The sequence below is a fragment of the Ceratosolen solmsi genome, unplaced genomic scaffold (genome assembly GCF_000503995.2).
Source record: "Ceratosolen solmsi marchali unplaced genomic scaffold, CerSol_1.0 scaffold3, whole genome shotgun sequence".
Classification (NCBI taxonomy): domain Eukaryota; kingdom Metazoa; phylum Arthropoda; class Insecta; order Hymenoptera; family Agaonidae; genus Ceratosolen; species Ceratosolen solmsi.
Window position 1 is genome coordinate 6,072,494 of NW_011948428.1, and position 12,375 is coordinate 6,084,868.

Below are 12,375 nucleotides of genomic sequence, written 5' to 3' on the forward strand. Positions count from 1 at the left end.
CTTGAGGTCAGACCCGATCTCACGCATATTTCAACGCTCTTCCCTAATATCGACGATTCGATTTCTATTTGACATTTATATATTCTGACACAGAGTGGTAAAAATATTTGTCATTGGCAGCCTGTGTGTACAGCGCGAGCAAAGTAATTAAATAGAGTAGCCAAGATAAACGATATAAGGTAAACAATGCGTGAATAATGTGCTGGGTGGGGCGTGGCGGGGCGGGGGGGGGGGGGGGGTGGGGTGTCTTTGCTGTCGCGATATCGAGGCATAAATATTTAATGAATAGTCTCGAGAAGGATGATCTCGGCGAATCTTGAGAAGCGCGATTAAAGCCGAAAGAAGAAAGTTAATGCGATGGTGGTTAGGGAAAGGCTCTCGCCGCGCCTTTAGGTAGCAACGAGGCGATAAAGCGGCCAAGTACTCGCGAGCATAACAAAGGAGCTTACGTTCCTATTGCCGAGAGACGCGTTAAATTTAATCTTCGTTGACCGAGCGGCGAACACCTCGGGTGGCTCGGGGTCGCGCGGCTCCCCCGCAAAGGTGAAGCCCGGGGCCGGTGAGAGGGGACCGACCGGGGGCCGGGTAAGCCACGACTGTTTCTCGAGCTAATTTGCGAGGGTGGCCTCGCACTCTCGAACCCTTCGCTATCATAATCCGTGGCCTAAGCCCTGCTGTCCGTCCGAAACTTGGAGACTGCGCGAAACTTGGTGCGCCTCGCCTTCGCCAGATGCCGACCTCGGCAACTGCTGCGCAAATGCTCCGGACCGTGTCGAGACTCTCAATTTATGCCTCTTTGTTATTATTCATTCGCGAATCCGAGGTGTCGGAGTCTCGCTTTATTTTTAAGGGACTATTTAGGTTGAGGGCTAAACTTTACTGTGGAAGGTACTACTTGTTTGTACACGGAGGAATAATATGTTGCAAGTAGGACATTTTCGCGCTTTCTCGGTGACACGTCCGTGAAATCGATTGAGATGGAGGCAAGAAGTTATTGGCGATGATGAGACAGTGAAAATTATGTTTTTGACGTGGGTGGAGGGAATAACTATCGGTGCCCGTATATCTGCATTATGTTCGAGCTCGAACGTTTAGAAAAGATCGTAGCTGTAACGCAAGTTTCCCTTTGCAATGGCAAATTGCGAATTTCCCACTTTATCGATACTCACCTGCTTGAGCAATAATCAATTGCTTATGTACAATTGCTGCATTATACGCGTCATTAACAACTGAACAATTGCCAATTAACAACTAAATTTATTTTAATGCAATACCGAATGTTGATCTCGAATGTCTTTAGGTTTATGCGTTGCGATACTTGAAGAGTCCATAAAAATAAATATTAGGCTAACTAACGATAATACATCTATGCGATATAGGTATTTAAAACTTGTGATTGTAAGTAAATTGAACTATTTGTTTGAAATGATGAAATATGACATATTATCGTCCTGCTATTACACTTAGTGAACGTCACAATTTTAATTATCGTATTAATGCCTGAATTCTTTGATGCGCAAACTAAAATATATATTACAATATATTAAAGAGGCAATATAATGAATTGCTATGCACAGCGTCATAAACGTCGTAAGTGAAGAATGAAAATGTGCAGGCGAAAGAGCCTGGCGACGGGAAAGGTCAGGCAATCGGTAGCAATGCCCGTTATAAAGTTGCATTCGTAGACGAATGAAGAGGCTCGATTGGATCGTCGGCGAAATCTCGTATTTAAGTATTGTAGTAGCGAAAAAATAGTAGAGAATTCACGTAGTAAGGGAAAAAAGCGTCGGGGGGAGGGGGCGCCTATAATTGAGGCCGAAGCGAGCTGACAATGACAACGGACCCCCTTAGAGCACCCAAGTAGAGTCGCTAATTGCTCTCGGGACTTTCTTAAGCGCCTGGCGAGAACAATATATCAGTCAAAGGAACGACCGAGTGGCAATTTCTCCCGAGCAAAAAAGGACCTCGCGATACCTAACGACTCTCGTCGCGCGCTCCTGCCACGGAATTACAGATATTTTAATTATCGCGAGCGGATAGTGGGGAGAGCGGGGGGGGGGGGGGGGGACGAAAGGCAATCGGAGAAAAAGCTGCGACGACAACGACGCGCCGCAAAAATTCGCGCCGGACAATTATACGCACACGCGCTACGGGCACGCGCGCTTAATTTGGCGTTCGCGCGTTTACGCGGTTCCGCGCAAAAAGCATCGTCGTCATCGTGGTCGTGGTCGTTGTCGTTGTCGTTGTCATTGTCGTCATCATCGCCGTCGTCGTCGTCATCGTCGTCATCGTCGTCATCGTCGTCATCGTGATCGTCGTAGTTGTCGTTGTCGTTGTCGTTGTTGTGGTAATCGTCGAAATCGTCGGCGCGCCCAAAAAGAGAAGGACTCCGGTTGTTGGCTTTGGCGCTTTTTTAATATGCAGCTTTTTGTCGGCGGTCCACGAGGAGCGGCGCGTCCGCGGGGAATTTTTGCCCGACTCGATGTTTTACGCCGCCTCGATCGGGGCCAGTCGGGCCCTCGCCGCCGGTTTCGAGAGGATTGACCGCGAGGACATCGTTATCGGCTCTGCTCGAGGTCCTGGCCGCTTCGCTCGTGCCGACGCAGTAATAGAAATTCATGAGTCCTAATGGACGTCTCTTGAATCGCCGCCGAGTACAATTTACTTGGAGAAAGTCCCTTCACTAAATGATTAGGACGATGGGTGGGGGGTGGGGACTGTGATATTAATAAACAGCGGCAATATTATTGCGACTGACCTCGATATAAGCGGTATAATCTAATTAACGTTTCTTCTTTTTATTGCAGGTGTCAGGCAAGAACAGGACATCTTTGTCAGACTGATCGACTCCGTTACCAAGCAGGTAAAACATTTATTTCCTTTATTACAATTTCACCTACTTACTTGTCGTTTGCTGCTTTATCTTTCTCATTTATTATTTATTAGCATCATTACGACTACTGTCATTATTATTATTATTATTGTTATTATTATTATTATTATTATTATTATTATGATTATTATTATTATTATTATCATTATTATCATCATCGTTATTGTTATAATTCAAAATATGAGAGGAAATCAATTGTCATTTTTAAAGACAATCGCTCTCACTTCACGTATATCGTCATAATTTCAAATTTACATTTCTAATTAATATAGTAACAAGTTCACTCGTAAGACATTCATTCACATAATATATGAAAAAAATTATTCGCTTATCGTTTCAGCGAGCCTGCGCTAATAGCAAACACATTCTTTAAATTCACCAATACTGTACTCGTATTTAAAAAACAATTGGTCGGCAATTAACAGAAATGGACAAACCGTACAACTTTTACGAAACATCTAAAATTCATACAAATGAAGTAAAGATCTATATATTTGATAAACGAAATATCACTTTGATAAACGAAGGCGGAGAAAAATTGCATTGTGAATCACGGACTACGTCATGAAGACGAGTAAACCAATAGCTTTGGCGAAACGAACGTAAAACCCGTATCTCCTAAAAGAAACCTTCGTACATTTTCCACTGGAATACGATACACAAGTTAGTTGCCTTGCGACACGACAGCGAATCCCGCGCGTTTGCCTTTTGCGCGCATGCGCCTCGGGCTCTCGACTGCCTCCGGTTATTTCGCTCCGACATACAGTGCGTTTGTAGACTACGCCGAGGTCGTTATCGTTGCCGGTACAAGCGTTTAATTTTCCGGGGAGTTGATTTCCAGCCCTGTGAGGCGTTCCACATACATGGGCGCGTGCGTGTGCATACAGCACTACGTGTGTACATGCATCGACGAGACTGGCGCAATTCTCTCTCTCTCTCTCTCTCTCTCTCTCTCTCTGTTCCTTATCTTGGCCACGTGGCGACTACACCCTGTATGTTTTGCTCTTGGTGATTCTTTCTATTTCTTTTTTTTTTTTATATTTATTTTGCCCGATAGGATAAATTATATTTGTGTTTGGAGCACTTGGCGATCGCTGATGTTGTTCGGGTGTGGGTGCTCGATCGACTTTGAAGCATTGCGATTCAATGGATATCAAATAGCTAAAATTACTATATTGCTAAAACTATTTAACTATATTCAAGCAACGGCTTAGATTTATTTAACAAACATGTTTTTTTAATAGTTTAATAGAGCGTCTGTTAAAATTAGGTATTGCAAGATATTATAATACCACCTAATAATAACCATATGACTTTACGATTTTACGAAAGGACACGTATTTATTATTTAATGTATTATTAGAAATATATTAAATGTTCGTTATTAAAGAAAACTATTTTTATACCAAATTTTCTTCAAAAATCATAAAAACATCTTAAACATTTAAATATTATGTGTTTGTATCCATAACAACTCTCTCTCTCTCTCTCTCTCTCTCTCTCTCTTTCTCTACAAATATATTCCTATTTGTAAATAATGATATCTAAAATATTGTAAAATTGTAAAATAAAATTTTGGACATTTTCATTTGAAAGATAAATATTTAATCGTCGTCTATTAAAATTTTTTACATATAAAATAGAATATTGTTTACTAGTTTAATAAAATGAACGAATCAATTTTCATTACATTATCTTATAATTTGTTTATCATGAAAAATGTCACAATCTCTAAACACAACATTATCATCTCTCCCTTTAGCCACTCACTCAATTTATTTCTCTATACACTTTCACCCCCCAGTAATATCGCCGTTAATACTCTCCTTTAGGCGTATCCGTTATCTCTCTCACGATTTCGGGCCCCATCTCTCTCGCCGAAAACATTGGCATGCGTTAAAAGACAAAGAAAAAATGGAGAGATAGATTGAGAGCGAGTGAGAGAATAGTGAGAGAGAGAGAGAGAGAGAGAGAGAGAGAGAGAGAGAGAAACATACATAGGAGATCGAACGATAGACGCTAGCGGCGTTGGCGACCCTAAGAAGGATCATAACCTTTAAGCAAACGCAAATACACGTGCACCCGCACAGATTACGAGGTTTGATAAGAACATAAGAGCGGAGCTAAAAAAGCGATAGAGCGAGAGAGAGAATGAGAGAGAGAGATAGTATGTGAGAGGGGCAAAGAGTAAAAAAAGCAAGGAGGAAGAGCGAGAATGTGGGTGCGCGAGAAAGGACGAAGAGTCTTTCGAAAAGTCCAAGAGAACGTGGTATTACGCTCTACTTTTTTTTTTTTTGCTTAAGCTTATGCCTTCGTGACGGAAGTATTGGGCATTTGCACCTACTACAATGCGTAAGAGCCGCTGCTAAACTACGCATATTTATGGCCATTATTCCGTATTTGCTGATGAAGCACTGGTGAAATAAATTTGTTATATATACGCATGAAAATTTCCCTGTTACATTAATGACTTTTATTTGCCAAAATATTCTTGTACTTTCGTTAACGGTAAAAGCACACATTGTAAAGCAAAACTTCTCATACATCCGTGTATATAGTACGTACGGATTACATCAAATTTTCATCAATGCATCCCCGACTTTGTTAACATTTCTCGATTCTCGCGAGCTCATGTGCACCATAAGACTCCTTCAATTTAATGATTATTCGCAGAGTGATAAATATTTCGAATTGCCGACGGTATTAATTTAAAGTTCCAGTTTGCCGTAAATTTATATGGGAATAATCGGGATTTCTTCTTGCCAAATAACGACGCTCGATCGTTCGCCGCGTCGCATTCCCTCGCGTAATTAATGCCCGGGCGAATAATGAGTATACAAAAAAAAAAATTGATTCTTTAAGCGCCAACGACATGGGAAGTCGGGCAAGAAAAGCAATCGTTTATACCGAAGTAATCACTTCATGCCAAGCCCTTGGCGATCGAATTATTTAGTGTACATCGCGTCGCTTGTCATGGCGAAGACGCCCTTATAAACAGCACGTCGACGAGGTCCTTGAGACCGGGGATAGGGACAACGGGGGGAAAAAGAAGGGCCGAAAGGAGCGCGCGACCATTTTAGCGAGATTAAATCATTTCAGAATCGGTCGCCAGCGCTACACTACGTGTTGTTAGGGCGAAGATAGTCGGGAGAAAAAAGAGAGTCTATGTTAGTTTTAGCTGATTAAATTACTAAGCCGCGACGGAGTTGCGCCAGGATTCGCGATCCATTTCTTCTATTAATCGACTCGAAGACTATCAGTACTCCTCCATTTTTTTTTTTATTCCGATCCTTTTCTTTCTTACTTCCTTCCTTCGCTCCCTCTTAGTATTTCTCGCGTGTGATGGCTCTTCGATATCCTGCGGCTCTTTCCGTTCGATAATAACTTGGAATTTCGAGACGACGGAAAATTTCACCCCACCTTTCTTTTCTATAATATAGCTATTCGAAAAGTTTCAGTATGATTTAAATATTAGCCAAGCTTTTATCTTTCACCGTCGTTTAGTTTTGTTTTTCTTTATTTTGTTTTTTTATTTATTTATTTTTTGTTTGTTCGTTTATAAATGCCAATATATATATATATATATATATATATATATATATAATGGGCTTTATATCGATTGTCAATGACGATTAATCAAAGGATAATAAAGCATGACGAAGCACGAGGTTTGTATTATTAAGAAAAAACAAATTTTTCTTTTTCCTTATTTCTTCTTCTTTTTTGTTATTATCATCCATGGTATAATTCAGAATATAAACTAAAGTAATGAATGAACGTTTTTGTTTTCCCCATAGCAAAGCACATCATCGTAATCTGCTTTTGATAATCTTACTCAATTTAATGGTAGTGCTTGAGTAAATCATTTCAAACTTGCTCAATCCTCGTCTCATTACGCAATACCATCGGAATATGCTAAAAATCTCGCTTTCAAAAGTAATATCAAACTGTCATTATTATTCGCATTATCGTTCGTAAAAATAATTCGTAATTATGGGCGGATCGTATGAAGTAGAAAGAGAACGTTATTTATCACGGGGCGAATGCGCTAAATCGTTGATAACGAGCGCCTGTGAATAATATCGAATCTATTTTGCTTGAATAACGACGTAACCCATATATTAACATTTCCAAAGGAATTTCTCGACTTTACGTCATCGTATAAGGTAAATTTCTATACAACAATTACAAAATACTTGTCCATAAGTTTTTGGCGATAAAATCCTTCTTTTATCCCGTTGAATTGCGCACGCATTGTGCGCGGACACGTAATCGCGATCGCAAAATAAGGAAGGAAGAGGAAAGAAATTTTACGAGCGAGGTACCACTTTATAACGGCATGCAAATCACGATTTTCTCCTGATTTGGAGAATAGGAGCCGTGGCTGCGGCTGTTATAAATCCGAAATAATTGGCTGGAGGATGTGAGATTTTCAAATTGCCGCCCTACCGTCGTAATATTCTCCTGCCCTTTACGCTTCATTGTCTATTACTGTCTTTATTTTTTCAATATTTTCAGTCGTATTATTATGCCATTTGTAAAATATAGAGACACGTAAAATGTTTATCAGGCATTCTAATACTTTTCACTATCCGATCACCATTCCATTTTTGCTATTTGCGCGATATAACATTTTACGGTAAACCAATAGCCGTGCATTTGAAATAATTGTATTTATAGAGGCCGGTGATTCTTGAATTTTCACTTTGTTCAGTAATGCCTTATCTACGAGTGCTAATTATCTAAGCCGGAGAAAAGCGTCGTTTATTTGAAAGAATTGACAGTAATCGATCTACGCAAACTCACGAAAAAAGTCGATAAAATATTGGCAAATTGTTCCGTATTGCCATATACATATACATATTGGACAAAAATTTGGGAAAAGTCTGCAAACATTTTCTTAATTCGATAATTTACAATTATATATCTTTAATGCTTGTCCAATATTAAAAAAAAATATCGATAATTTCCAAGAGGCGGACGTAAGTGGATTTCGCGTGAATTTTTGCAGCACCGCGGGCACTTTTGCCCCACGTGTACAAGAAATGCAAATGCAAATCGGATCGCTCGTTCAATTAAAGGAGACAGAAAAAAAAATTAATTTAATCACAAACTCGATAACGCGAACACTTTGGAGTCGCTCCTCCGAAAAATTAGCGCCATATCGCAACGACAACCTCGCTCTTTGCAAATTAAAAATACTAAATGCTAATTAGTTGAAGGGAGCGTTTGCATCATCGACGTCGCAGCAAAAAAAAAAAGGAGCCACGCGCACATAATACATACTCCAATTTAACGCAGTGCGCCTCTTATTCTCTTCGGCTTTTTTCCATTAAATAAATCAGCGACTTAAAATTCTTCGTTGTTCAGTTCCCCGCGTGATGCAGGAAGGCTCCTTTGCGCTTTGCCCTTTGCAATTTTCTCCTTAACGGGATGAAGCTGTAGAGTCGTTGTCGTTCTTCTGAAAATTCGTCTGAGACTAGTGATGCCTTTAATTCAACATGGATACAATCGTTTCTGAAAATGATCAGCTTCGTACATTTTTATAACGCATTAAATTAACAAGAGTTCCCTCTACTTCACGAAAAATTTACCATCCACCTTCCATTCGTTTGCCAAGATATTTATTTAACAAAGTTACACATCTCCAACGTCCAATCGATGGAACTCTGCAATTGCATTCCCAAGCTGTGCTTCGACATTATTTTTAAATATTTTTATCTCCGCATCATCGCGATATTCACGATGCGCATGATATATCGGAGCCCTGATTTATTAAAGGGACATGGTAACCTGCGCTAACTAGGACAACTTTCCGAATAATCATCAAACAAAACTGTCTAGAAATATTTCGACCTCTTGTTTAGGCATTTATAAAAGTCTCTCCTGCTCTCCTTACAAAATACAGCGAAGCCCTCGCCAAATAAGATCAAGGACTCGATATCCATCGAGCAATCATTTACTCGAGAGAAGAGCGAGCGTCTTCCGTGGCCCCAGAATCGATTACAATCGATATCATCGTTCTCCTGTCCATCATCCAGCGAGAGCAAAGAATGTAACACTAGCACGCACATATGCAAAGAATATCTCCCGCGCGTACGTCGCTCGTAATACTAAAATATGAGTATTTAACCATAGATTAAGGAAATAATAAGCCCGAGATAAGTTAATCCCCGCCGGCAGATAAGAGCCTCCCTCTCGCTAAAAACCGAGAAGGGTGGCACTTTCTAGATGCGTGTAGGGTAATAATGGAGAGAATCGGAAGCGCGCGAGACTAAAAGAGAATGGGACACAGCCGGGATTCTCAGGGGAGTTTGGGGAATCGATTCGCCATGGAAATCATTACAGGCAGATTTGAATGACTATCTTCGAATTTATCTACGAGCGCTCGCTCCATATATACGTATATACACTTCTCTCTTACTTACTTTTGCATAGAATCCTTCGCGCCCTATGCACCACCGGGCCAACGAAAATGACGCTCAAAGCCGTTTTTTCTATCTTTTTATCTTCCAACTTCTTCGCTCCTCTGCTTATTCTTCGAATTCTTTTTTCTCTCCAGCTCTATCTTGCTCCATTTTCCCTTCCTCTCTACCCGGAATATACCCGTCCTCCCGTTTTCTTCCCACTCCAGTTCGTTTTTTCTCGGCCGCTGTCCCTCTATCTCTCTCCGCGCCTTTTCAGTTTTATTGCATCCGTTCTCATTTGTAAGCCACGCTACACTTCTTTGCCTCGGATCCTTTTATTATACCGGCTTTCGTGTACTCCACTTGTGCGCGCGACTGTGCACGAAAAATTGCTAGAGACATTTTTTCAGCTCGTGCGTTACATAAATAATACGGAAACATTGTTTCCGGTACGCGCTAGTGTGAAATGTTAAAAAGTATGACGTAAGAAAACCGAGGCGCCCGTTATTCCGTAGTATCGTCTAGTACCAAGTGGACGTTCTTCTTTTTCTTCCGCTTTCTCCGAGGGGTAGTACGAAACGTAAGTTTGCACAATTTTTCGTGTTAACGACTAAGCGTATCTCGTATAATATAAATTTAAATACGAAGCACAAAATCTGTTTTTCAGCAAAATCAAATTTTTCTTAAATAATAATTAGTTAATATTCCAAGATTACACTTATCCCCAACCATCCCCATCGTCCACTAAGGAACAATAAATGGTAATCGATAAAATAGTTCGTCAACTTTCTAACAATTAAGCCGATAAAAGTGTTTAGCATAAATTCTACCAACATTCATGAATAATTATCACGCGTCACACGAGACTGACGAAGATGAACATGACGAAGTACACAGCGTGCGAAACCACGTGAGCTTACCGATGACATTTGCGATTAGCGCATTACCGACTCCCGGATAATGAAGTCACAAACTTAGGGATGCTCGCTGATAAGTTCCCGATGATAGTTGGTCCGAGAGACACAATACGCAACGACTCTAGATGCGCTGCGAGGGGCATCTCCGAACGCGAGATGATTTAGTGCAAAGCGCACGGATAATTGAAACCAGTTATGAGTGGAGCAGGAGCTCAGCTGATTCCGAGGCTCATATAATGAACGAAAAAGCACGCCCGGTAATAAAAAGGGGACGAGGTAACCGGATTCGATCGGGGTAAGCAGGCGTCTCTTTCGTTTCGCCGCAGCCTCTTCTCTTCTCTCCTCCCCTCAGCCACTCCTCCCCTCCCCGCTCGCCACCGTCACTCCCTTCCCTTCCACGAAGATTCGCTACGAGTGCGCGAAAACTCATTCCTGCGCGATCATTATTACTTCTCGCGATTTTTTTGCCACGGAGGAAGAAGCTCGCTTACCGCGGGTTCGAGGGAAACGCTTTCGAGATCCTTCGAGATCCTGCGACGAGCGCGGCTTTTTTTGCCCCCGCGCGGCTACTTTCGATGATACAATTTGCAGTTATACAATATTAAGAATTGCCGTGCGCTTGCCGAGATGACTGGCGTATGTTTTGTGCGGGAATAGAGGGTTCCGCGTTTCTTATCCGCGACTGATATTGGGAATGCGGTGCGCGTACAAGCCGGCCTTTTTCGAAATAATTGTTTGGTAAAATGGCACGACAACAAAACCGCATCACCAACGAATTTCTGTTACCGGAGAAATATTAATTCCTTCGGTCTAAGGTACTGAGAAAATGCTTTTATAGAAAATAGTAATTGTCCTTGATGGATAAAGAGTCGTCGTTTTTTTTTTTGCCGGTAAAATTCGAGGAATTTTCGAGCGAGAGATATCTGCTTTATTTATAAAGCATGTTGGGTGAAGCTTGGTGGGGACTCTTTACGACACTCGGAAGGCAAAGTTGGTTGGTTCAGGCATCGCTGTATTATCGTGTTTAGGATTATTATTCTTGAAGCCAATAATCGTCTAATGTAATTTATGCGATCGTATCCTGTGTGTAATTGCTGCCAAAGCGACAAACATAGAAATATAAACACAAAGTGCCGTATATTATCGATAATGACAACAACAACAACAACAACAACAACAACAAACAAACAAACAAATAAACAAACAAACAAACAACATCAAACAAACTTATGATTTTGTAGGCCGATGTTCGCTCGTGTCATTGATTTTTTTTTCTTTTGGACAATTCGTTCGCGATACCCACGTGCATTCGAGCTACTTATGCATTTAAAACTTATGGATTTTGATAAACGCTTGCCACGCTTTCTCGAGCCGTGCTTGCGAACCCTTTTGTGTACGAGTTTCCGACAAAAGTAAATGATAAAATAAAGTTTAAGGGCACCGCATTGCAGTTGGAAGTCGCGCAAATTTAATCGTTCGACTTTTTACGCAACTTTATGAACAAGTTCTTCAAGCGCCTACGAGGGCACGCCTCGACGTTCCTCGATATCGTTCGACCTCGGTCGCTTGGCCACAAACTCCACAACGGATACGAGGAGTTTTGGAGGTTAATCAACGGCACTACAGAGCCCACAGAGTATTGTCAACCTGAGCAATGGTGAAGAAAAAGTCGAAGCCAAGATGGCGAGCAGATCTCGCTATTAGTACTTGCTAAGTAATTCCCGTGGGAATTGTCGTCCGCTGGTCCTCGACCTCGCCCTTGTCCTCGTCCTCGTCCGCGTCCTCGCGCACCCGATGACGGTGGCCCGGGAGCTCTTCGCTAGGAGAAGGCCCCCGCGGGATCCAAATAGCCTCCGTGTGCCATCCCGCGAGCGTTCCCCGGCTGAAAGTTGGGGGTAAAATGGCCCGCGAGGAGGTACGACTCCGGGGACCACCGCGGGCCGACTTTCCTACGAGTTCACCCCCTATTATCCCCGCAATTATCCTCGGGGTATTTTGGGCGTTAACACCGCGACCTTGAAACGTCCGATCGTCCCGATTTTCGACTACCACATGGGAATATTCTCGGGTTTTCATATCGCGCGCTTTGTCAGTCTCGTGTGCTTGTTTGCTTTTTATCCCTCGCGGGCCACCGCCGCTAAGTGGATGGGAAAGGAGA

At 41.8% G+C, this 12,375-nt stretch overlaps 1 protein-coding gene across 1 annotated transcript in view; it reads left to right on the plus strand.

Moving 5' to 3' along the window:
• kn (EBF transcription factor knot) overlaps positions 1-12,375 on the plus strand; it is a 128,660-nt gene that overhangs the window by 21,523 nt on the left and 94,762 nt on the right. The window contains exon 4 of the mRNA XM_011501421.1: positions 2,808-2,863. Coding sequence (XP_011499723.1) covers positions 2,808-2,863 — 56 coding nt within the window. The remainder of the gene's footprint in view (positions 1-2,807; positions 2,864-12,375) is intronic.